At 38.4% G+C, this 27,946-nt stretch overlaps 1 protein-coding gene across 3 annotated transcripts; it reads right to left on the bottom strand.

Annotated features, from left to right (window-relative positions):
* Positions 1-511: 511 nt before the first annotated feature.
* Positions 512-27,946, bottom strand: ZNF112 (zinc finger protein 112). Of its 3 annotated transcripts, XM_045531492.1 has the most exons (6): positions 27,868-27,903; positions 13,708-13,755; positions 10,839-10,965; positions 7,845-7,940; positions 1,913-3,843; positions 967-1,242 (listed from the first exon to the last, which is right to left on the bottom strand). In XM_045531492.1, exons 2-6 carry the CDS (start codon positions 13,720-13,722, stop codon positions 1,234-1,236), a joined length of 2,178 nt encoding a protein of 725 aa, XP_045387448.1. In that variant the 5' UTR covers positions 13,723-13,755; positions 27,868-27,903; the 3' UTR covers positions 967-1,233. The 3 variants fall into 3 exon arrangements, with proteins under 3 accessions (XP_045387446.1, XP_045387447.1, XP_045387448.1); XM_045531490.1 differs by having other exon boundaries at positions 512-3,843; positions 27,868-27,946; XM_045531491.1 differs by lacking the exon at positions 13,708-13,755 and having other exon boundaries at positions 512-3,843; positions 27,868-27,922.

Genomic DNA, 27,946 nt, shown 5'->3' with positions numbered 1-27,946 from the left:
TATTCCATACTTTCTGTAACTCCATAATATAGGAACATATAGAAACAGCCAAATTCCTATTGATGGGCATTTATTTCTAGTTTAAAAAATTACTATTGTACGATCCTTTCTCACTGTTAAAATTACTTAATCAAAAATTCTATGATTGTCAGATGCACATTTTACATTTTGGAATATATGTAGAACTTGATTTTTTTAATATATATTTGATGATAAGCATTTATTTTTCACTCCCACCAACAAAACACATTGCTCTTAAGGATAGAGACTAGCAAGTACATGGCCATCCTATCCTAACAGTCAATATATTTGATAAAATGCTTTGAAAAATTCAAGATTATTCCCCGAAGTACAGGGTTGGAGAATGGGACAAAATTAAAGTCCTTCAAATTTATCACAGACTCTGCCTAAGGAGATTTGGATTGGGCAAAGGCTAGAACACTTAGAAATCAGTCAGATCAAATCCACTTTGATACAAATATGGAGAGTAAAAAAGCAAATATTGTAACTCTTTGACATTTATTAAAAAGTATTTGCCATCAGTAACCATTTCTGACACTTTCCAAATATTACAGTAAAACTCTGCCTTAGTACACACGGCAGGAATAGAAATTCAATTACGTAAAATACAGTGTTCCATTTTTGCAAAGTTAACCAGAAACATTATCGGTTTATACTGCCATTTAAAGTGCACACATGTGTACATACAAATGCACACAAAGCTAAACTTCAACTGATGGTATACTGTATAGAGACCAAATGTTAAGAAACTCAACACAGCCCTGCTCAAGATGGTACAAAGGATAGGAACCAATTCCAATACAGGGTTACAACCAAATTCATGTTATTTCAGATTGCAATACTACTTGATGTTCTACATTTCAAGTAATATGTATTTGCACGAAATGATTTTATTAAGATTACTTGCAGGATTCCTCCTCCAAATATATTTTAAATGAATTTCCTTAAGATGAGCTTAATAACATTTTCAAACATTTACATACTTTTTCTCATTTAGCAAAAAGTACTGAGCACCTACCATGAGTTATGAAATGTCATGGTTTTGTAGACTAGTAAGTCTACAAAACCATACTTACTAAGTCTGTAGTAAGTCTTTTGTAGTAAGTCTACAAAACCAGAGCTCCTGTGCAACGACTGATGTTGAAGTTCTGACAAAACATCCCTTATGGAGCCCGTCTCGTTAGATGTCTCTGCTGTGTGGTCTCCTGACCATTATGAATGCTGAAGTTGGGCAGAAACATTACAGTTCCATTTTTAAAGGATTCTTTTACTATTAAAAGAACTCTAGTGCCTGGAAAATTTCAGCTCCCATTTGAGGACTTCAAAACAAAACAGAATCTTCATTTCTGTGTAGATTCTCTGCTGAAAGATAATCCTTACCGTACAGTTCACTTTTATAGAATTTATCACCACTATGGACTCTTTGATGAATTAGAAGACCTGAGCTCCAACGAAAACCCTTACCGCATGCATCGCATTTATATGGTTTCTCTCCTGTGTGGACTCTCTGGTGAGCTTGAAGGTTTGATCTCTGACTGAAGCCCTTTCCACACACCTCACATTTGTATGGTTTCTCCCCAGTGTGGACTCTGTGGTGGGCTTGAAGACTTGAATACCCACTGAAACCTTTACCACACTGTTCACATTTATAGGGTCTCCCTTCTGCATGGACTCTCTGATGTGCTTGAAGGCGTGAACTCTCACTGAAGCCCTTTGTGCACACCTCACATTTGTATGGTTTCCCTCCTGTGTGGACCCTCTGATGTGCTTCAAGGCGTGAACTCTGACTAAAGCCCTTCCCACACATCTCACATTTATATGGTTTCACTCTAGTGTGGACTCTCTGATGACCCTGAAGATATGCTCTCTGACTGAAGCCCTTCCCACATACCTCACATATATACGGTCTCTCTCCAGAGTGGACACTCTGATGACTTTGAAGGTATGATCTCTGACTGAAGCTCTTGCCACACTCATGACATTGGTAAGGCTTCTCTCCCGTGTGGACTCTCTGATGGGCCAAAAGAGTTGAGGCCTTACTGAAGCCTTTACCACATTCTCCACATTTATAGGGTTTTTCTCCTGTGTGAACTCTCTGATGAATTTGAAGATTAAAGCTCCAACTGAAGCCCTTCCCACACTCCTCACATTTGAATGGTTTTTCTCCAGTGTGGACTCTCTGATGGCCTTGAAGGTGTGAACTCCGACTGAAGCCCTTCCCACATTCCTCACACTTGTATGGTTTTTCTCCAGTGTGAACTCTCTGATGGCCTTGAAGATATGAATTCCGACTGAAGCCCTTCCCACATTCCTCACATTTGTATGGCTTTTCTCCAGTGTGGACTCTCTGATGGGCTTGAAGGTACGAACTCCGACTGAATCCCTTATCACACTCCTCACATTTATAAGGTTTCTCTCCTGTGTGGACTCTCTGATGAACATTAAGAACTGATCTATGACTGAAGCTTTTGCCACATGCATTGCATTTGTATGGTTTCTGTCCAGTATGAACTCTCTGATGATCTTTAAGTTTTGAACTCCAGTTGAAGGCATTCTCACACTCCTTGTAAGTTTTCTCTCCAATGTGAATCTTCTGATGGCCTTGAAGATAGAAATTTCGACTGAAGCTGTCACTGCATATATAATGTTTATATGGTTGTTCCCTACTGTGGACTATCTGAAGGTCTTGAAAACGTGAGGCCAGATTGAAGCCATTATTGCATTCCTGGGAATTATAGGGATTCTCTTTCATGTGAACTCTATGCTGAACATTAAGATTTGAACTACAAATGAAACTCTTTCCATATTCTATACCTGTGTATAGTTTCTCTTCAGTGTGGATTTTCGGATGGACTTGAAGACATGAACTCTCATTAAAGACATTCCCATTCTCCTCATATTCATGGGGCTCCTCCCTAGTTTGAACCCTGAAAATACTATTAAGGGCTAAGCTATGACTGAAGGCTTTCTCATAAATGTTGCACCTATAGGACGTCTCCCCTGAGTGGATAAATTCATAAGTGTTAAGGGAGGAGAACTGATTCAAGTTGTCACCATATTCGCCACATTTACGTGGTTTCTCCTCTGTATGCTCCCTCTGATGGGACTGCGGATGTGAGCTCTCAACACCATCTTCTTCTCTCTGAATATTCTGATGAATACGAAGAACCGAACTATTCCTACAGACCCTTCCACATGGTCTGTACGTATAGGACTTCCCTTCCAAGTGGAACTGCTGATGAACTTCAGAGCTACAGTCATTACTGAAGGCTTTTCTGTACTCAGTACATGGGAAAGGATTCTGCCCTGCTTGAACTGAGTCCTGATTAAGCAAGGATACCTTCATGATATCTTCTCCACAGTCGTGGCAGCTGTAGTTCTTTTCTTTTCTGTGTACTTCTAGATTATCATTGTGATGTGAGACCCAACTGATGCTGTCACACTTATAGAAATTATTTTTCATGGAAATTTGCTGACATCTACACTGATAATTATGTGATGCTTTCAGATACATTTTCCTCCAAGAATGCTGGGCTCTCCAACAAGGAAGCTCTTGACTTTTTATATAATTGGAACCATCTCCTATATGAGTCAATGTATAGTTCTCATCTTCCGAAATATGAATTGGTATTCCTGCCCGAACCTGGCAGAGGGAGTCACCTTGTTCTTGCAACTGTGAATTCTTCCCTGGAAAATTTTTCATGGAATCTTGGTACCTGATTAACTCATCTGCATCTTGTTGCCAGGAAGAAAGCTCTCTGGGGGATACGTAGCTTAATCCCACTTCTTGAATACTCTCCATCTTTTGTTGATTCTTGTTTCCTATAATGATAAAAGAATTCAGACATACACACAAGTCAATGCTTTATTCAGAGATTTCAAGATTTTATACTTTTATCATAAAATGAATCAGAGGAAAATTCATATCATGGCTTCTAAGAATTCTCAGAAAATGCCTTTTCTTTGGCTACACCAGGTACAGGTTGAGTATCCCTAATCTAAAATCTGAAAGCTGAAATGTTCCAAAATCTGAAACTTTTTGAGTGCTCAACATGATGCTCAAAGGAAATGCTCACTGGAGCATTTCATATTTCAGATTAGGATTGCTCAGTTGGTAAAAATAATGCAAATATTCTAAAATTTTGGTCCCATGCATTTCAGATAAGGAATACTCAACCTGTCTATAAGTGGGATCCACATAATTCAGGCTATCTGTATGTCTCTGAATCAGGGCTTTGCAACACAACCTGGACATCAAACATGATAGCACTGTTCAAAAGTCCTAGTAAAACCATAAACATGTATCATGGGTTTAGCGTGGGTTGCCTGGAGAGCTGAAGAAGAAAAGAGAAAGGAATATTCTCAAATTGGAAATGGGTTGCCTGGAGAGCTGAAGAAGAAAAGAGAAAGGAATATTCTCAAATTGGAAAGAATATAGTTGCAAGTGGAGAAATGCTTTTTGTCCTGATAATAACTCTTTCTTTTTTCTCTGGCACATGGACATGGATATATTATTTGTTTGTAAGGAGACTGTGTGTTAAAAGCTGGATGAAGGTAAATACAGACCTTTAACCTATGCTTGAGGCATGAGTTATTTATCCTCACACGAATAAGCTCTTCTAAGTCACTGTAAACCATTATCAGTTTTAGCTCCTTTCAAAAGATATTTCACAATTACAAAGCGCCACAGTACAGGTCATAATGGGAAACACGATGACAGAATTCAACTCAAAAGACATCAGAAAAAAATCTTGGTCCTTTGAGGCGCTCATCGGCCAAGAACAAAACACAATGAATACTGAACTTGGCTTGGGTCATTTTACTGGAAAATTCATGTTTAGGGAATCTGAGGTACCAGGAAGAGTTGAAGACAGACATATTTTGGTAAAATGGCTTGTCACCTAGTTCTTAAAGCTCAGATTACAAGCAGACAGCGTATCTTCATATCCTGGTGAGAAGTATTCTCCCCAAGGGCATCTGGTTAAACAAGGTTAAATGAATAAACGCGTGCACTCTTCTAACACTTCACAGCACATCAAGTCTCTGTAGTATCCAGAAAAGAAAGCAGTAAGGGGGGATATTTTTGTGAATATTATCCTCAAACATAGTTCTTCCTTATTTTCTTTGTGTTTGTCTGTTTCTCCACACTGGAATGTATCATCCACAGGGACAAGCACTGTGTTTTGTGCACTGTTTTGCCCTCACTGCCTACAACAATGCCTACTGAATAGTAGTTGTTCAATAAACATTGATGAATAAACCCCAGTTTGAGTCATTCTCACAGAACTGGAAAGGCGTGTACATATAAGTTATTTTTAGTGAGAAAGGAACTAGTGTTGGTGGCAATTTTGCTAGAAAGTTGAAAGGCTATAGGAGAGGTAGGGCTGCACTCAGGGTGATGCTGCTGAGGAGAAAAGCAAAGGTTGCAAGAATCTCTCTTGTGGATGAAACAAAAGTCTGAGATCTAAAAGACCCATAGGCAGCGCCTAGGTATTGTTTTGGCTGTCAGACACATACACATAGGTCTGTCCTCAGTTACATTACATATTGAGGGTCACGGCCAAAAACTTATGAAAACCACTGGTCTGAATAAAGAAGAAATAAAGTCCTTGATCAAACAATTGAAGGGCTCAAATAAAAAGTTCAAATGTGAAATCTTAGAAAAATATCAATATGTAGGCTTGTACCTCCTGATTTCATGACTACATGGATTGTAGATTCAAAATATAAGGAAAAAATTACCACTTGAAATATATTCTGTCTCTCCCTCATGATATATTAACGATGAGAGTGTAAATTCCTCATTTCTCAGGTTGCAATGTTCACCGTTGAAAATTATACACCAGATCTTAATGAGAACAAAGGTTTGAAACTGTCTAAAATCTACATCATCAGTTGTTTATTTAACAGATAACTTGTGGGGAATAGAGATAAAGAAATAACATAGCCTATTTTTGAATAGAGGATGGAGAGAATGAAGGGTGTCCCTCTTCATTGTTCTTGCTTTTCTCATCCTGAGTCTTCTTTGCCTGGGATAGGAAAAGGGACTCTAGGAAGCAGGGATGTGGATGATGACTTTGCAGAGATGAATGGGCTGCAATTTGGGCAAATCTTGCAAAGAAATGGATAATTTAGAAGCCATTATCTGTAGACATCTTTCTCTTTCCTAGTGTAAACGCAGATAGAGCTATTTCTTCTAGGGGGGAACTGCCAAGAGGGTGGGTTATAAGAATCCTCAATTTAAAAATGTTTCTTTGCCCAAGTAAATCAAATCAGCTCCCACAGGTTACAGGAAAGCCAGTGGGGAATAACTGTTTATTTTGGTTACAATTCCAGACTTAAAGCTCAGTAAAGTGTGGTTTTACTCTCTGAGTCACCAGGTAATTTATTCCATAGAAATAAAATCACCAGGACTCAAGAACATTTGGATTGGGGTTTTTATTGCTGTCCTGTCTATATTAATCTAAAAAATAAAGAAGAAAGAAGCTAATGCCCATCAATTGGGAAATGGCTAAATGATGCACGTTATCCTCACATATTAGATTATGTATCTATGACAAAAAATAAATAAAAGAATTATAATCTTACACTGAGAGGGATGTCCCCAAAGTATCAGTGATGGAGAAAAATTAGTATATTAAAAATAAGAATGTACATGATCAAAGTTTATATTAATATAAAGTACATAAACATGTTAGTATATGTAAAAAAATTAAGATATTTTAAAAGGTGACACGTTCCTACTGATGGTATCAGGCAGGGAGATTCACACACTAATTCGCCTGTTTTAATACAGCCCAAGAGCTAAGAATAGTTTTTACTTTTTTAAAATGGTGTAAGAAAAACTAAGAATATGTGGCAAACACCATATGTGGCCAGCAAAGCCTAAAGTGTTTACCATCTGGACCTCCAGATAAAAAGTTTGTTGACCCCTGCTCTCAAGAGCACCACGTAGGATCCTGCATTTTAACTAAGAAAGAAACCAAAAATTGTAGATGTGAATTAATTTGTTTTAAAATTTCCTATTGACTCAGGAGTATCCTTAGCTACACACAGTTATGACAGTAACTTTTGATGTCAGAACTTTGAGGACTCAAGAAACGTTACTAAAATGTTTGGACTTACATAAATGTCCACTTGAAAATTCTTCTTCGAAACTGTAGGTATGTCAAGAGACTGTTCACGTGTTTAGAGGATGGGAGGGTGAGAGGAGAGGACAGAGTGGGAAGATAAGAAGCTGGGCACATGAATTCAAGAGTGTCTCACTTGGAATTGCTGTATGAGGAAGGCCTATTATAATGCTGGCATTGATCATTTTTGATACTTTCTTTAGTTGATTGGTATTCTTATCTTTCAGGATTAATGGCTACCTATCTATGAATACCCAAGGGCAGCTAAATAGGACAGGCATTCATCAGATGACAAGCAACATTCTGGCTGGAGTATCCTTCAATTCCATGGATTTATCCTATACCTATTAGCTGTCTCAAGGTGGACTGAAGAGAGAAAAGACCATGCATCTAATAACGAATTCATTCACTCAGGGCAGAGGGAAAAGCAATCAAGGAACCTGACGTGGAAGTGTAACTGACAAGTCTGAGAGGCAGCAATGGAGCAATGCCGCTGGAAAAGACTGAACAAGAAAAGGAAGTGAATACGGAAAGTTAAAGGGAGTTGAGGGGACAGATACCTTTGAAGTACTTTAGATTGACTAGGTGTGAAATGGGCAGCCACTGGAGAGTTTAAACAGAGAAGTGACATGTTCTGACTGGTGTTCTAGAAGGGGCTCCCTGGCTGCTGTGTTGCTGCTGCACAGTTCTCACCTGAATACCCATCTCTTTGGGTGTCTGTCCCCACCATCAGAGGCTTTTCTTCTCTCTCCAACTGGGATATCAGGTCTGGTTTGAAGGGCTGATGTGCTGTAAAAAAAAAACGGAAAGGAGAATGAAACCTTTTAAGTTTGCTGATGTCCAATTTGTCCCAATTTGTCAACATTAGACAAAAGGTATACCCAGACACTGTGTCTTTCTCCCACATCCCTTCCACGCTTTCTCACCCACTCTAAGAAACTAACTTCATGATTTCCTGATTAATCCTTCCTTCCTGTGTTTCTTCTTACAAAGATAAGCAGATATATAAACCCTGTGTATGTACTCATTTTCCCTTCTTTCTTACATGAATTATAGTACACTATTGATACTCTTTTGCACTATCTTTACAGCAAATTGCGAGAACTGGATTGCTGAGAAGGGGAAACACACAGCTGTGTTAGATACTGTAAAATTCCCCTCCTTAGGGGCTGTATCATTTTTCATTCTTCCTTTCAATGTATGAGAGTGCTTCATTCTCCACAGCTTTGCCAAAAAATGTATGGTGTTAAGTTTTTGAATTTTTGCCAATCTCATGGGTGAGAAATGGTATTTCAGTATAATTTTAATATTTCTCTTCTTTCAATGAAACTGAACATCCATTCATATATGCATATTTGTATGGATGTGTATGTGTACTTATATTTAGATGAATATATCTGCATACACACACACAGCCCTCCTAGCTCTATCGCCTGAGACCAAGAAACAAAGACCTAGCATCCAGACCCTGATGTTAAATACCATTCCCCAATAAAAGAAAAGGATGATTCCAGAGCTGGGGCAAAGTAAAAGATGAGTACAGAACATCAAACTATGCCAAAGTAAGGAAGTGCTCAAAAAAAAAAAAAAAAAAAAAAAAAGTTGGGGGCATGTTACAAAAGCACAAGCGCCAGCTTAAAGGAGCTTAAAGGAGCCAAATTTTAGGCAACTTTAACATCAAAATGACAGTAATAAATTATGAACCATTTTTTAAAAAGAATTCACAAGTCCCTACAAATAACAAATAAATTAATGGTTGAGAAGCAAGGAGCTCTGGCTCACAGGGAAATGCTAGTGTTGCCCCATGATTATAAGGCCAGAAAAAGCAGTGAGGAAAGTGCATAAGGTCTTGAGTGGATGATCAAAATTAATATCACCTGTGAGGGACAACTGGACACCAGGTGCCCCCAGATGTGATTCTCTCAAAGGACACACTCTACCTATGTAGTGTTACCACCTGCACAGATCATCTGAATCTAATTTTGAGGAAACATTAGGAATGTTCTATTAAAAATAGGGGGAAGGATGACAGTACTCTTCAAAAATGTCACTGTCCTAAAAGACAAAGAAATGCTGTGGAAATATTCTAAATTAAAGGGGGCTGAAGAGACATGAAACTAGACTTGACTCTAGACTACATCCTGTTCTGGAGGGAGAAAAATACGCTTTAAGGAATGTAAGTGACTTTGTAAATAAAATCAGAGCAGAAGTGATAGATTAGACAAAAATATTATATCTGTACTGGGGACATATAACAGAAAACTCCTCTTTTTACAAAATAAACTGTGCAGGAAAGGATTAACATTGTCCAGTCAGAGGTCTGGCTTTTGCCCTTAGCTCCTGAGGGTGATCGTTAAGTCCTGGGACTGTCCTGCCTGATAAGAGTGTCTTTTGTTTACCAAGAGGCCTTGGCCATGCCAGATAGTTACACGGTGGGATTTACAGTGGGGGCTTTGAGTCACGTGGTATCATCATGACCTCTGGAGGGGCTGAAGTCTAAGGTCAGCCACCAAGATGGTCACCTGTATCTAAATGACCAAGCTCCAATAAAATCTGTGGACACCAAGACTCAGGTGAGCCTCTCTGGTTGGCAATACTCCACGTGTACTGTCACACGTCATTGCTGGGAAGAGTTCATGTTGTCATGACTCCACCGGGAGAGAGCTTTGAGCTTGGAATACCCTGGACTCCACCCGATGGGCTGCGAGGACAACAGCTTTCAGTGAGTCCTGCGAGTCCTTCTAGTGAATTATCAAGCCTGAGGGTGGTCTTGGGGAATCCCTAACTTGCATTTGGTGTCAGAAGTGAGGGTGATTTTGAGGACTCCTGAACTCTGCATATACACTGAAGTATTTAGAGAGAAACGGTCATGGTGTATGTAAATTACCCTCAAGTGGTTTAGAAAAAATTTGAATGTACATATATTTTCATATATACATAACTATATATGGAGAGAGAACATGAGCACAAATGATAATGCAAATGGGATAAAATGTTACTAGAGGTGAATCTACGTAAACAGCTATGTGGATGTTCCTATTCTTTTACTTTTGCAAGTTCTCTGTAAGTTTAAAGTTATTTACAAATACATTGTTAAAGAAAAAAACAAAAATACCTCCAAAATGTCAAAGTAATGAAGAGTTACTGGTGCCCTGAAAAACAAAAAAGCTGGAGGTCAGGTGTGGTGGCTCACACCTGTAATCCCAGTACTTTTGGAGGCCAAGGTAGGAAGATTACTTGAGGCCAGTTCAAGACCAGCCTGGGCAACATAGCGAGACCTTGTCTCTACAAAAAATAAAAAAAAATTAGCTGGCCATAGAGGCACGTGTCTGTAGTCCCAGCTACTTGGGAGGCGGGGGGCAGGAGGATCACTTGACCCCAGGAATTTGAGGTTACAGGGCGCTATGATGGCACTTCCCCAGCCTGGGTAAAAGCTGGAGCAACTCAATAAACTGGTTTGATGACAAAGCAGGGGAACAGGCCCACAATTTGCGCAATTTACAGTTCAAAACAAAGGATAGACCTCTGCCGGGAGAGAATCATCAGAAACATCTTGTCTGCGTTGCACAGGTGGGACTCCTGAAACCATTTTCAGATTTTCAAACAACTGAGTCAGAGTTTCAAACAACTGCGCACAAAGACACCTCAGGAGGCCGCCACTGAGTTCCAAAGGGCACCTGTCCTCACCAACTAGGAGTAGGTTCCTGAAGTTCTCCAGCATCACTTCTCGGTACAGCTTCCTCTGGGCAGAGTCCAGCAGCCCCAGCTCCTCCTCCGTGAAGACCACAGCCACGTCCTTGAATGTCACCATCTCCTACAACACCAAACACATGCAGACTATGAAAGCGGGGCAGTGCTGAGAAGGTGGGAAGGACAGGAAGCTATTCTGGATTCTGAGGGACTTGGGGCAAAATTAAGTAGCCACCTTCTGTTTGCCTTCCGTACTGCTAATTCCATCCACCAGAAGGGCTGTAAGAGAAGAAATCCTTGCACTTTAAATTGATGCCTTTTGTTAGCACTCCTATAGGTTAAGTTCCTGAAATGCCATTGCATCCTAGGCTACTAACATTTTAAATTTTACCAATAATGACATTTTCCCCACAAAAGCTTTAGTTTTAACAGTATCGAATGGTATCTGTTTCCCCTATTTTAATCACACACATCACTTATTTAATTTGCCAAACTTACAGGCTACCAGTCACCCTCATTGCTCAAGTATGTAGTTTACCTCTGTGCCACATCTGGGGACTGCAGTGTGTACAGTGTTGTGGTGATGGGCACAGCTCTGTAGCCTGATTGCCTGTGTCCACATCTGGACCCTTTTGCCCTGTGCTGTGACCTGGAACAGGTTTCTTATCCTCTCATTTCTATGCTGATGCCTATACTACAGGGTTCTCATAAGAAAATGAGTGACCACATGTACAGCATTTAGGGACAGTCCCTGGCATGTAGTAAGCACCCAATAAATGTTAGCTACATTATTAATATTTTCATTATATCTTTTTATCCCGTTTCAGGGCTGCATAGTAATTCAAGGAATTAAGGATCTAGAATAGAATGAACTGATTCAATTAATGTACACTTAGTTTTAGGTTACCTATTATAAACAATGTTGCAAAAACATCTTTTTACACAGACCTCAGTCCCTGGAACTCTGCTGATTGGATCCTCAAAGTAAATACCAAAAAGTAGAAATGGCAATATTGAAGAATAATGACCTTTAAAGTTTTGAAAGCATAATGGCAGGCATTTTCCCCATAAAAGATTTTTCTAAAGATTAGTCTGCCTCCAAGAAAGTATAAATCAAATCCTATACCTGGCCAATAGTGGATATACATACTTAAAAAAAAAAACAACTTTGATAATCTCAGAAGTAAATTTGGGAAGTAAAAACCAATTACTTAAAAACATTCTTACGAAGATGATTAGTAATGAAAGATCATTCTCTTTTCACATATTTGCCATTCAACTGCATTTCTTGTTTTGTAATAATAATTCATTTTGCAGACACTGAGGGCTTTTCTTCCATGTGCACTGTAATTATTTTTCATTCCACTTTGCTATTTGTCTTGTAACATTCTGCTGTAGGGAAATTTAAAATTTTTACACGAAGACTTTTTAATACTGCATTGTTCTGGCTGGAGTTCAGAGCACCACAACCTCAGCTCTGAATGAAGAACTCCAGTAGAGTTTTGTTTGCTTTTGTGTCTGTCTTTCCACCCAAATGGTATGCTTGAAACTCCTGACCCAGAAGGCAAAGGCTTTGGAGTTGGCCAGACACTTATCTTCCCATATGAACAGGGACCTCTTATCTTCATCATGACAGTGCAAATGATTCTAAGGTCTCCCTCAGATAGTCGTTTGGGGCAGTGACTAGCATGACAGATGGAAAGTGTCTACACATTCTATGGTATGACTAAAAATTTTAAATTAAATACCTGTGTTGCTCTAATAAAATTCTACATGAATAATGAAACACACAAAGCCACACAAACACATAGAAAGTTTCATGTACTCGGAAAAAAGAATCTAGCTCTTCCTGTATGAAAACATCTATTTTTTCCAAGTTTAGCTTCAATATGATCCTATTAGACAAAACCACAGTTTAGGTATTCTTTTTGCAATGTACCTTAAGTATCACTTAGGGAAAACAATATCTTTGAGTCTCTAGAACATTAAGGACAAAATAATTTCATAATTCTCTCAGAATTGCTTTCTGAGTAAAGACTGTATGTAGGAAATCTGATACTATAATGTAAAATTGCAAGAATCCTCAGGAGCTTAAAAGCTTGTGATGGAAAATAATTTAAAGAAAAGGGGCCGGGCGCGGTGGCTCACGCCTGTAATCCTAGCCCTCTGGGAGGCCGAGGCGGGTGGACTGCTCGAGGTCAGGAGTTCGAGACCAGCCTGAGCAAGACCCCGTCTCTACTGAAAATAGAAAGAAATTATCTGGCCAACTAAAAATATATATAGAAAAAATTAGCCAGGCATGGTGGCGCATGCCTGTAGTCTCAGCTACTCGGGAGGCTGAGGCAGTAGGATCGCTTAAGCCCAGGAGTTTGAGGTTGCTGTGAGCTGGGCTGATGCCACGGCACTCACTCTAGCCCGGGCAACAGAGTGAGACTCTGTCTCAAAAAAAAAAAAAAAAAAAAGAAAAGGGAAAAGGGGGGTAACAACAGTTCACTGAAATAATATTAGATGATAAAAATTAAGTACTATTATTTTAAGTGGAAAAAAATCCCAATTCAAAATTATACCTACTAGGGTTAGGAATGCTTACTTTAAAAATGACCATGGAAAAAAACAGAAGATTTGTGAGCAGGGGGATAATGGGTGGGATTTTTTATTTCTATTCTCTTTTATACTATTATCTGTGAAACAAAAATGATAATAAAACAAATTAAAAACTAAAAAGACATTGTAGAAAAGGCAAAAACAAAAGCAATATTAAATGTCTGTTGTTGTTCTTTACTCTTGGCAAAGAAAGGAAAAAAATGCATTCACTCACGGGGAAGTGAGGTAACACGTTAAATGACAGAAATGAAAATCAACTCACCTGGAATTTGGTCATTTTCTCCTTCTTTTTCTAGGGTAAGGCAGAGACCTGAGAAGGCAGAGCAGGGTAACATGAAAGAAGCCATGAGAGAAAGGGAAATGTATCTTTGTGCAAATTAGAAAAAGGTGCCTCTTCCCCCAGCAGATGCGGCCACACACATCTACGGAGCAGGCAGCGTGGGCTGGACTCCAGCTCCCGCTCGGCTGTCCTGGCAGGGTGCCCTCACACATGGAGCAGCCTACACAGCTGTACTGAGCAGCCCTCACGCCGCTCACAACACCCAGCGTGCTCATTCTGATCCCGGGAAATGTGGGAAGGAGGGGCAGTGGAATGTACCCATTAAAAGTGGACGCAGGGGACAAAATGCCTGTGTTCAAAACCTGGCACTGCTATGCACTTGCTGAGTAACTGTGGTTAAATTCTAATGCTTCGATTCTGTCATCTGCAAAATTCAGATCGTAATAGTGCCAACATTATACAGTTGTTGTTAGGATTATATGTGTGAGTAGCAGAAAGCTATTATAACTATACCAGGGTTCTCTATTTCCTTGCAGCTGCAGAGAGGCAGATATTATTTTGCACCATAAAAATTTCCTTGAAAATATTATTTTGTAAGATCTGGACAGCAGAGGTCATGGCTCTGTCCAGGGAAAGTCACCCGTAAATTCTGGAATGTCTGGAACCCTGGCTTCTTACTTTATTTGTTGCCCAGTAATCCACACTGAGACCACCTGCATAAAAAATATAGGGGCTGGTAAATATTCTTCCTGAAGCCAGAGGAGGCTCAATGGTACATTCCTCTTTCTACACGGATACGACAAAAGACTAATGAAACCTGTGATGCTACTACATCTCAAGTTTAACAAAAAATGTGACTGCCTCAATTTGACAAAAATCACAATGGTGATGAAAACACTTAACTCACAAGGTCGTTTGTGGGGTTAAGTGTGCTCATCTGTGTAAAGCAACTCAGTGTTTGAGCACTGGGAGGATCTGGAGATCAGGAGTTCAATTTTGTGGGTTCTTCCTCAAAGTTTGTTATCTTATTTACTGTGCTCAGGCAGCTTTAAGGCTACCTGTGGAAGAGAAAGCACTCCAAAAAATTTTTTAAAATACAGCTAATCATGAACTGTAGATAAGGGCAGAGCCTTTCAGCTCCACCTCAGAGAGAGGTCTGCTACTCCAATAGGGCACACCACCCACCAAATCCCTGGCCACGAGGCCACTGCTGTCGAATCCACAAGATGTATGCACAGAACAATTTACCCACCAGATTTCATGAGTCTATGTCCAGTGGCTTATCTCTGATTAATAGACTTCCTTATCTTATAATATTCCAAGCCTTTAGACAAAGCTTCATTTCTTTAATCAATTACAAATCAAAGAATCTTTAAGCCCACCTATTATGATAACATGGAATCCCTTACTTCGAGATGTCCTGCCTTTTAGGGCCAAACCAATGTATAACTTCCATGTACTGATTTATGACTCTATGTGTAATTCCTGTCTCCCTGAAATGTATAAAACCAAACTGTAACCCAACCACAGCGAGTCTACTTGCTCAAGGCTTCCTGGGCGTGTTTCTGGGCCATGGTCACTCAACTTGGCTCACAATAAACTTCTTTAAACTATTTTACAGAGTTTGGGTTCTTTTCCGTCAACAAGAGGAAGCAGAAAAGGTGGTGAGAAGAAGTCAAGAGCCAAATCATGTGCTTTAGAGGAACTGCCTCATTTAATCCTCACAACGTCCAAGAAGGTGGGACAATCTGTAACTCCTTGTACAGTTAAGAATGCTGAGGCATCAAGATTTTAAGTTACTTGCACATAATTATGCATTTAGCCAGCAGAACAGCCAGGATTATTAGCCAAGAGTTTGTGTTCTCAATTACTAGGACAGTGGCTTTCAATCTGCCAGCTCACTGGTATCTCTTGGGAGTTCTTTAAAGACAACACCAATGCCCAGGTCCCAGGCCAGGATCTATAAATCAGGATCTGTCAAAGAAGAGTTTTTATGAAATCCCCCTAGGTGACTACAGTTTGCAGAGAGGGATGGAAACCACAGACCATGACATGAACGGAGGCAGTTTGCAAGCTGAGCCCATGTAACTAATCACTAGGCTATTTGGCCTCTCAAGGGAATTGACAGAGAAAACACCAGCCAGGAGCAGAGCAGAGGCTGGGACCCAGGCCTTCTGATTCCCATTTCCCCATTTCTCTCTGTTACAAGATGCCCCCGAAGCTATCACTAAGAGGAAAGAGCAGCAACATTACTTGTGGATGTGTTTGCAGACAGGCTTCCAATCTAGACCTGTCCAATCAGCTTTATCAACCAGGAGGTCACTAATCAGCCAAGGAACTTTCAGAATTCAAAATAAAAGGCAATTCTTATTAAATATGCATTTAAACAGTGGTCATCCTATAGACTGTTCTTGTTTCTTCATATACTTGATAAAGTCTGATTATGTTCCTTTCTTGGTTAAAACATTTGCATAGCTAAGGGACAAAGTCGAGATTCTTAGCAAGCCACACAGAGAGGAATCTTCCATTTCCATCTGCTCATTTTCTCTCCAAACCCTCTCTCCCCTACAATCTGCAGCTGTGTAAATCATTGATCTCACACAAAAGTCTCCAGGCCCTTGCATGTGCTATTCCTTCACTCCTTTTTCACCTAGATCAGGGGTCAGTAAACCATTTTTAGTAAAGAAACAGACTGAGTATTTTTAGGCTTTGTGGGTCACATGCTGTCTCTGATCAATATGGTCCTTTGTTTCTTTTTATAACCCTTTAAATGTAAACATCATTCTTAGCTGAGGAGGAAGAGGGGACATACAAAAACAAGCCACAGGCAGTAGTTTGTCCACTCCTATCATAGATCCGCTTAGCTTTTAACACTCAGCTTGTATGTCCCCTGCTCCAGGATACCTTTAAACAGCTTTTGCTGCAGCTTTATTAACTCCTAAAACCCACTTTCCCAGTCTAATGAAAGCAGAGTGTTTTGGCCAAGAGCCCAGGCTATAGAATCAAGCTGCCAGGCTTCAATCCTGATGCTGCCAGGGTAAACTTTTGCAAGTTAATTAACCTCTCAATGCCTCTGTTCTTCATCTATAAAATGGAGATACCCAGAGAGCTGTTATGAGGAATAAATGACTTTAATGCATCAAAGTATGGGGAAGTTAGCATGGGTCATAATAAACACCCAATAAATGTTAGCTATTGTTAGGAATATCCTCATTATTGTCACTATGAAATAAATACAAAAGCCACTCATTAGCTCTGGTTTGTTTCTAAGTATGTTTATTTTAGGCCAATAATTACCAATAGGTGTACATCATCACCCTTGAACATTCTGAAAAAAACTAGTGGCTTCAGCATCTCACCAAAACTAATCAGAGATAAGGGACAGGGAATATTTATTTATTTCTCACACATCTATTTTCAGAAAATCTAAATGCAATCTCACTGAGCTGAAGGTCCCTCTTTCCTGCTGCCTGGTGGAAGCTGCGCCACCCACAGATAGGTACTAAATAATTGCTCTCTGCCAATCCCTACGCTTGGCAATAAGCACACAGTGAGTTTGACACGGTTCCCATTACATAAAACTCTGTTGCTGAGTGAGACAGATCAGAACCAAATAACAGAAGCATCAGTGAACTCAAAAGACAAGTCAACAGAAATGATCAAAACTGAAGCACAAGAACATAATGTGGGCCGGGCACGATGGCTCACGCCTGTAATCCTAGCACTCTGGGAGGCTGAGGCAGGGGGATCGTTTGAGCTCAGGAGTTTGAGACCAGCCTCAGCAAGAGCGAGACCCCGTCTCTACTAAAAGAAAATAGAAAGAAATTAACCGGAAAACTAAAAATATATAGAAAAAAAAATTAGCCGGGCATGGTGCCACATGTCTGTAGTCCCGGCTACTCCGGAGGCTGAGGCAGTAGGATTGCTTGAGCCCAAGAGTTTGAGGTTGCTGTGAGCTATGCTGACACCACGGCACTCTAGCCCGGGCAACAGAGGGAGACTCTGTCTCAAAAAACAAACAAAAAAAAAATCCGTGGAAAAAAAAAAGAACATAATGTGTATTCTGTTGTCTTTGATAGAGTGTTCTAGACATGTCAGATGAATTCAAGTTAGTTAACAGTATTATTCAGATCTTTTGAATCCTTACTGGTTTTCAATTTTCTTGTTCTATTGATTACTGGGAAAAGAGTATTGAGATCTCCACATATAATTGTGGATTTCTCTATTTCTTCTTTCAGTTTTTCTTCATGTAGCTATTGTTTCGTGGGTACATTGTTATGTCTACTTGGCGAATTGACTCTTGGAGTAGTGTCCCTCACCACCCCTGGTAACAGTCCTTGATCTAAAGTCCTACTTTGTCTGACATTAATATAGCCACTTCATGTATACCTCTTTTTATCTTTTTATTTGTGTCCTTATATTTAAAATGGGGTTCTTTTAGACAGCATATACTTGGTTTTTGCTTTTCATCCAATCTTACAATCTCTTTTAATTGATGTATTCAGGCCATTAGCATTTCATATAATTATTGATATGGCTGGATTTCTGTCTACCTTTTATTATCTTTTTTCCTGTTTGTCCTCCCTAATTTTGTTCCTCTATTACCTCTTTTCTGCCATCTTTTGGGTTATTTGAAATTTTGTTTACTATCCCATTCATTTTAATTTATCTATTAACTTTTGGCTACCTCTCTCTCTTTTTCTTTTTTAGTGGTTGCCCCAGGGTTGCAATATACATATCTAATCTTTCACAGTGTATTTAGTGTTGCTGTTTTACTGCTTCTCATAAAATGCAAAAGCTTTACCATCAGTAAATTCCCTTTACCCTCCCCCCTTTATGTTTCAGTTGTATGCACTATAAAAAAAAAGGGGGAAAAACCTCTAGCCATGAAATTTATAATTTTTACTTTAACCAGTCATGTATATTTCTAGAGGAAAAAAGTATTTTATATTTACCCAAAAACTTATTTCTGGTGCTCTTTCTTCATTTCTGAAGTTCCCAGGTTCCATTTGGTATCATTTCTATTCAGCCTAAAGAACTTCCTTTAGCACTCCCTATAGCACAGGTGTGACATTTCTTTCCCCCATCGTTCCTGAAGGAAATTTTCACTGGATACAGAATTTTAGATTGGCAATTTCTTTTTCAAGCATCTTAAAGATATTATTCCAGTGTTTTCCAGCCTCCATGGTTTCCCATGAGAAATCTACCGACATCTGAATCATTGTTCTACCAGATATCATGTGTCATTTCTTCTAGTGTATTCAAGAATTTTTGTTTAAATTTAATTTTCAGAAGTTTGATTATGGGGCTTCCAGAATTTCCTTGAGTTTATTGTATTTGGTATTCACTGAGCTTCTTAAATCTGTCACCAAATGTTTCTCACCAAATTTTGGCAGTTTTCAGCCAATAGCATACTTCCACACAAATATTCCTCTCCTCTCCTTCTGAGATTCCCCATCAACATGAATATTACACTCCTGATATTGTCCCACAGATTCCTACGGCTCTGCTCACTTTTTTAAGTGTTTTTTCTCTCTGTTGCTCAGATTGCAATATTTATATTCATCTACCTTCAAGTTCATTGATTCTTTCTTCTGTCATCTCCAGTTTGCTATTAAGCCCATCAAATGAATCTTTTATTTCAGATGCTGCCTTTTTAATAAAATAAATCTTAATTTCCTAAGAATTCAAATCACACAAAGTAGTTTCTCTAACTGTAATAGAATGGAACTAGAAAGCAACAAAGAGATACGTGGACAATCTCCAAAGATCTGGGAATTAAACAGCATACTTCTAAGCAACCAAGGAGATTAGTCACAAAAGAAATTAGAGCGTATTTTAAATGGAATCAAAAAAAGGTGCAACATATCAAAATGTACGTGATGCAGCTAAAGTAGATATTATAGACAAATGCACGGCAATGATACCTATATTAGAAAACAGATCTTAATCAAAAGCAAACAGAAAAAAGAAAATAAAAAACTTATAAGACAAAAATCAATGAAATTGAAGACACAAAAACACTAGACAAAATTAGGGACTGGCAAAATACAGCCCACAGGTCAAATCTATCCTGCTGCTCATTTTTGTACAGGCTGTGAGATAAGAATAGTTTTTAGGTGATGATCAGTGAAACCAATTTGATGGTTCACTGATCATCACCTAAGAGCACATTTAGGAATAACATTAATTGGGTGTCGGGCAGATGTGGGGGGGGGAGGGGAGGGGTGTATACATACATAATGAGTGCGATGTGCACCATCTAGGGGATGGACACGCTTGAAGCTCTGATTGGGGGGGAGGGGTGGGCAAGGGCAATATAAATAACCTAAACTTTTGTACCCCCATAATATGCTGAAATAAAAAAAAAGGAAAAGAATAGTTTTTATATGTTCATATGGTTGAAAAAAATCAAAAGGTTATTTTATGATGTGAAAATTATATGAAATTCAAATTTCATTGTCCATGAAGTTTTACTGTATACAGGCGTGTTCATTTGTTTATATATTGCCTATGGCTGCTTTCCCACTACAGTAGCAAAGTTATGTAGTTGTAACAGGTACTCTCATTTCTTTGGACTGTTGCTAAGCACAATACAAATCAGAGTCACTCAGCACTGGGTTAACTTGATTGGGTTAAACGCTGTTAACTGAACAGCATTTCAAGTACCACAGGTACTATTACACTATACCACACATTTTAATTTCTTTGTTACCAGTACATACTCATCATGCCAAAACAAGAAAAGAACAGAAAAACAGACTTTGTCACACTTTTAAGGCACAATAGAGGTGAAATATTTTGTTATTGAATTCGATGTCAAAGCTTTTTGCTTATTATACAGTGACAATATAGCTCTACGCTAAAAGAATATATCATATGTCAACACTATCAGACTAAGCACTCATCACACATATTTTGAAGTCACAACAAAGCAATGGTCAGAAAAATTAGAAAATTTAAAATATCTCATCCGAACAGAATTTCTTCACAAAAACAAATAATGAAAATGAGGCTGCAACCAAAGTAAGTTTGGGATATTCAGATATTCAGCTTCTATTTCTGACTCAAGCAAGGAAAGTAATTTATCAGTGATGAGTTAATCAAATCATGCTTGATTATAGTAGGCAAAGAATGTGTCCAGAGAAAATAAACTTGTTTAAGATTATTAGACTTGGCCAGGCATGGTGGCTTACACCTGTAATCCTAGCACTCTGGGAGGCTGATGCGGGAGGATTGCTTGAGGTCAGGAGTGCGAGACCAGCCTGAGCAAGAGCGAGACCAGCCTGAGCAAGAGCGAGACCCCATCTCCACTAAAAACAGAAAAAATTAGCCAGGCATGGTGGCACATGCCTGTAGTCCCAGCTACTTGGGAGGCTGAGGCAGGAGGATCACTTGAGCCCAGGAGTCTGAGGTTGCTGTGAGCTAGGCTGATGGCACAGCACTCACTCTGGCCCAGGCAACAAAGTGAGACTCTGTTTCAAAAAAACAAACAAAAAAAGAAAACCAAAAAAAAAACTACACACTACATTAATTTCATTCGTGTGACATTATGGAAAAGGGAATAGGGTTCGGAATAAATCAGGGCTTTCCTGGGGTTAAGGGTGGGGCAAGAGTTTGCCTAAAAAAGGTACCACAAAAGAATGTATTTTGGTGATGGAACTGTTGTGTATCTTGACCTTGGTGGTGAAATCTAAATGACAATGCAGTTGTCAAAACTCAGAAACGTAACCCAAAAAGAATAAATTCTACTGTATGTAAGTTAAACAACTAATCTTTAAAAACTAAGTGAGGCTATTCTACAGATACCTGTCAAATTTTTAAGTGTATAATAATTACCTGGAGCCCCAGTAAAAATTAAAGTCTTTGGGTCCACCCCTTTAAAATTCTAAATAAGTCAGTTAGGACTGGACTCAAGGATTTGCCTTTGTATGGGGCTTCCAGGTGATAATACTGCTTGAAAGCAGCCAGAGAAAAACAATGCATCACCTGTGGGTACAATGTTTCCAAGGAATCAGAAACCACAGAAGTCAGAAGGACATGGCACGGTACTTTTAAAGTGGTAAAAGAAAAGAACCATCAATGCAGAATTGTATACTTAGGACACAGTAGTATAGAAAAATATCATTCAGAAATGAAGACGAGATAAAGATACTCTCAGATGAACTAAGAGAATTCACAGCCAACAGGCTTGCTCTAAAAGGATTACCAAAGGAAATTCTTCCCGCAAAAGGGAAATGATAGCAGAAAGAAACACAGACCACCAAGAAGGACGGAGGAGCAATAGATTGGTAAAAATCTGGGAAAATATCATCGATTAATCTTCTCTTGAGTTCTTTAAAATATGTCTTACTGTTAAAAGCAAAAAGTATAATATCGATGGGTTTTTCAAAGTATATACATGTGATATATGACAACTAGCATATAAGGGGTAGTGCACTATTTTTCTCTGTTTTCAAATTTCTTTCTTTGTCTTCAGTTTTCAGCAGTTTGATTATGAAGTGTCTGGGCTTGGACTGCTTGCAGTTTATCCAGTTTGGGATTTACTCAACTTCTTAAAGGAAACCTTATAAGGTACATCTTAAGATACCAGAAATAAAAAGCAAAGTGAATCCAAATCAAGCAAAAAAAAAAAAAAAAAAGGAAGTAATAAAGGTAAGAGTAGAAATCAATAAAACTGAAAATATATAATAGAGAAAAATCAATAAAACCGAAAGTTGTTTTTTTGTCTGTTTGTTTTAAGATCAATAACACTGATAAACCTCTAGCAAGACTGGCAAAGAATAAAAGAGAGATGGCAAAAATTACCAAAATCAGGAACGAAAGAGTGGATCACTACAGACCTGGCAGGCATTAACGGAACAATGAATAAGGGAATATATATTATACTATGAACAATTCTATGCACACAAGTTTGAAAATTTAGATGACATGGACCAATTCCTTGAAAATTATAAAATGCCAAAACAAACACAAGATGAAATAATGTGAATAGTTATAAAATTGAAATCATTGTTAAAAAACCTTCCAAATCTCTAACCCAAATAGTTTCACTGGTAAATTCTACCAAACACTTAAAGAAGAAATAACACTAATTCTACATAATCTCTTCCAGAAAATATAAGAAGAGGGAACGCTTCCCAATCCATTTTATGAGGCCAGAATTACTGATACCAGACAAAGACAGTACGAAAAAGAAAACTACAGACCAATATCCCTCATGTACGTAACTGGAAGAATCCTCAACTAAATATTAGCAAATCAAGTCAAGCAAATATAAAAAGAATACTACACCACTTACAAGAGGTATCTATCCTGAGAATGAAAGGCTTCAATATTCAGAAATTAATCAACTTAATCCACTACGCTAACAGTCTAAAAAAGAAAAAAAACTTATCAAATGATGCAGAAAAAGCATTTGACAAAATACAATACCCATTCATGACAAAACGTTCACAATCTAAAAATATAAAGGAATTTATAAAAATGCTTCCCCCTAGGATCAGGAACAAGACAAAGACATACATTCTCACCACTTCTATTCAACATTGTACTGAAAGTCAGCCAGTGCGGTAAGGCAAGGAAAAAAAAAGAAAAAAAGAAAGGCATACAGATTAGAAAGGAAGAAATAAAACTGACCCCATTTATATACAACATGGTTGTCCATGTGGAAAATCCCAAGGAATCTACTAAAAAACAAAAAGCAAAACTTCTAGTGAGTTTCGCAAAATCAAAGAATGCAAGGTCAATGCACAAAAATCAGGTGTATTTCTATGCACTAACAATGTACAATTGGAAAACAAAATTTAAAAACAATATAATTTATAATAGCTCCAAAAGAATAAATGATATATTTAGGTATAAGTCTAAAAACATGTACAGATCTGTATGTATAAAGCTATGAAATACTGGTGTAAGAAATTAAAGAATACTTAAATAAACAGAGGGACATGTTATACTCATGATTGGAAAACACAACACAGTAAAGATAGATATATAGATTTAATGCAATGACAATCAATATCACAGCTGAATTTTTTGTAGATATAAATAAGCTGATTCTAAAACATATATGGAAAGGCCAAGGAACCAAAATAGCTAAAACAATTTTGAAAAAAAAATGAATAAATTTGGAGGAATCAAACTATCCAATTTTAATTAAGACTTACTATCAAGCTATACTAATTATCTTTTTTTTTTTTTTTTTGAGACAGAGTCTCGTTCTGTTGCCTGGGCTAGAGTGCCATGGCGTCAAGCTCACAGTAACCTCAAACTCCTGGGCTCAAGCAATCCTTCTCCCTCAGCCTCCCAAGTAGGTGGGACTACAGGCATGTGCCACCATGCCTGGCTAATTTTTTTCTATATATATTTTTAGCTGTCCAAATCATTTCTTTCTATTTTAGTAGAGACGGGGTCTCGCTCTTGGTCAGGCTGGTCTTGAAATCCTGACCTTAAGCGATCCTCCCGCCTCGGCCTCCCAGAGTGCTAGCATTACAGGCGTGAGCCACCGTGCCTGGCCTATACTAATTATCTTGGTACTGGTGAAAGGATATACACATAGATCAATTTAGCATAAGACAGTACAGAAATGAACCCAAACAAATGGTGTTGGGATGGTTGGTCATTCATATGTAAAAATATGAACCTCAACCTAACCCTCACATATTATTAATATAAAAAAGTTAACTCAAAATGGATTATAGCTTTAAATATAAAATGTAAAACTATAATTCTTTTAGAAGAAAATAAGAGAAAATATTCATGACCTGGTGTGAGGCAAAGAGTTCTTAGGCATGACAGCAAAAGCACAATCCATAAAAGAAAACATTGATAAATCACCCTTCATCAAAATTAGAAACTTTTGCTCTGCAAAGACACTGTTATTGAAAAGAAAAGCTACAGGCTGAGAAGAAATCCTTGCGAATCACACATCCAACACAGGACTTGTATCCAGAACATATAAATAGCTCTCAACAATCAACAACAGAAAAAAACACAACCCAATTTAAAACTGGGCAAAACACAGACACTTCCGCAAAAAAGATATAAGGATGGCAATATAAGCAGAAGAAAAGAAGCATCTGCTGAACATCATTAGCCATTAGGGAGATGTAAATTAAAGTCACAACGCAGTACCGATACACAAATATTAGAATGGCTAAAATAAAAACACACGGACAATACTAAGCACTGACAAAGATGTAGAATTGGAATGTTCAGACATCATTAATGGGAATGCAAAATAGTACAGATACTCAGAAGAACAGTCTGGCCGTTTCTTATAAAGATAAACACATACTTTCCATATGATCCACCAACCCCACTCCTGGGTATGTATTGAGAAACAAGCACAAAAAACTGTACACGTTCATAAATGCTCTATTCATAAATGCCAAAAACTGGGAAAAAAACTTCTCAACAGGTGATTGGTATATCCATAAAATGGAATATTAACCAGAAGTAAACAGAAATGAAGTATTGATATATACAAGTTAGATGAAAGAATCCAGTCTCAAAGGTTACATACAGTTCATTTGTATGACACTCTCAAAAAGACAAAACTATAGAGTTTTATGATTATGGTAGTTGCTGGAGGTAATAGGTGTGGTGAGAGGTGATTATAAGGGAAAACAGAAGGGGTTTTTTGGAGGGTGATAGAACTGTTCTGTATGTGATTATGGTAGTGATAATACAAACTATACCTGTGTTATAATTAACAGAACTGTATACCAAAAGGAAAAAAATAATTTTACTGTATGATAATTTTTATAAAAACTTGTTTATCTGTAAAATGTGGTTAATAATAGATTTGTTATGAGAAATAAGTTAATATATGTAAATCGTGTGGAAACACTGCCTCAATTACAAAGTATATTCCATAAATGTTGCTATTAGCATTTCTAACAATTTCTTGGGAAAGTTTTCTAGATCATCAAAATGTAACAAATATAACATCTCTTCGATTTTAGGAAAGTTTTTTAGAACATCAAAATATAACAAATATCACAACTCTTCAATACTCTGAAATAGTTGGTGGATTCTGTAACCTACCAAGATTAAGTGAGATTAAGGAATACGTCCATGGGTTATTTCTGTTTTGAAATCTAATTCCAATTTTAGGAATTCTATACCGCGAGCCCTTGATGCTAGCGGTCTGTTGAGTAGCTACTTTAACTATAAACCCTTTACCAACCTTATACTACATGCTGAGCACACAGAGGAAAATATGACACATTTTCCAGCAATAGAACTTTCAATGTACGGTAAGAGAGAAATAAGAAACAAAGAGCTAGAAGACATAGGCAAGTCAAACTCTACTGGAAAATTAAATTCATTACCATCCCTCTCCAAAGTCCCACTCTCTTGTGTCCTCTAACTTTCTTAAGTTAAGTACCATTCTTTAAGCTGCAAAGCTACCTCAGAGTAGCTGCTAGCATCTCCTTCTCTCGGTCTTGTATATAAGCAATTTATGATAATGTTTGACACTTGTGACAATCAATATTGTATTAACTCAGTGTTGGGGATTTGCTTTAAAATACTGAAACAAAAAATTGGGGTGGTGGTGAATCAAGACTGGCAAATGTTAATAAGGGTTGAAGTTGGGTGATGGTTCCATAAAATTATTTTAGTTTTATTACATTTGAATATGCTTATAAATTTCCATAATAAAAACTTGAGGGAAAATAAAAGCTATGAAGCTTGTTTTGTCAAGCTTAGGTAAAAATCCAAAAATAAATCTACTACCGAAGAGGAAAGCTTTAATATTGTTATTGCTACATCCTGTGGTTATGGGTAATTAAGTGTTTTTATACTTTATATGTTTTCTTAGTCCTCTACAATATGCAATCATTTCTATAATCAGAATATGAACTGTAAATATTGCAAATAAAATACAATTAAATTGCAGATGACTAAAAAAAAACTTATCAAAAACTCAAAGCTTATTAACATAGCTTTCATGGCTCTCTTAAAAAAATCCACATATGCCTTCTCAACCTGATACTAAACACATTAAAAACTAAGGCAATGGATTGAAACTATCTGAATTCAAACTTCAGCTCAGCCTCTTACTAGCCATGTGACCTAAGATAAAATATGCTGTGTCCTTGCCTTCCTCATCTTTAAAATGTCAATAACAGTATCCCCCCTAAAAGGGCTCTTGTGAAGATTAAATATGCTAATTCATATAAAACTCTTAGAACAATTAGTATTAAATGTTTAAATACTATTTTTATTACTCATGGCCAAGTACTTCCCCCATTCCTTCCTGCCTTTATTCAACAACTATCAGGGCATCTACGTAGCAGAATTTGTCAATGAGTGAGCGAAATACCTTCTTCCCTGAGAAGGGAGGACACAGGAGAGAGAAGGATCTAAATTCTACTCAGGTGAAACTCTGTTGCAGGAGTCAAAGGGTCATTCCCTCCTTCTCCCTGCAGCCTTTTTCAAGAAGCCAAGGCTAGGGAAGGAAAGGAGGCTGGGAGAAATGGGAATTTAATCAGAACTCCCGCATCTATTACAGCGGACTCCCCTGACAACAGCCAGGAGTGACCCTTTCCTGAAAAAAAAAAAAAAAAAAAAATCTTTAGGAATCAGACAAGGGCCAGGGACAGTGCAACTAGTGCTCTGACTTCATCCTGGGTTCACAGAAGCTTTCAGGGAACTGACTGCTTCTCGGAAAATTGAAAAGTACTAGTAACGAGACTTGTCTTCTACCACATGTCAGGCTCTGTTCTAAGTCTGTTCTAAGTCTTTTTATTTAATTCTTGAAATAACTCTATTAGGTAGATACTAATACCTCTGTTTGATGAAGAGCAAACAGAGGTAGAGATTAAGATACTTGCCTAACATGCTGCTATAAGCTGCGGAGCTGGCTGATGGTCAGAAAAAGGTCTGAGGGAATCCAGAACCCAGGAGACCCTCCATCCCGGCGACGTACAACCCTGGCCCCGGCCCCAAGCCGGCGCTGCGCCAACAGCCCCACACTTGAGAAGGCTCATTCAAAGGGAATGCAGACCCCGCCCTTCGCCGTGGGCGCATTCTCTTCCCCAGGGTCGACCGCCTGGCTACCGCCGGCCACGGCAAAACGAAGAAAGATCGGTGCAGACGCAGGGAGAGGGACACCGGGAGGGGAGGGCTCACCTTTCTGGGAGGAACGAAGGCCGCGGCCTGGCGCACCTGGGGCGGAAGTGACTCTGCCTACAGCGAGCTCCCGGACTAC

The sequence above is a fragment of the Lemur catta genome, chromosome 19 (genome assembly GCF_020740605.2).
Source record: "Lemur catta isolate mLemCat1 chromosome 19, mLemCat1.pri, whole genome shotgun sequence".
Taxonomy (NCBI): Eukaryota; Metazoa; Chordata; class Mammalia; order Primates; family Lemuridae; genus Lemur; species Lemur catta.
Note: the sequence above shows the minus strand (reverse complement) of the source record. Positions and strands in the feature narration are given on the sequence as shown.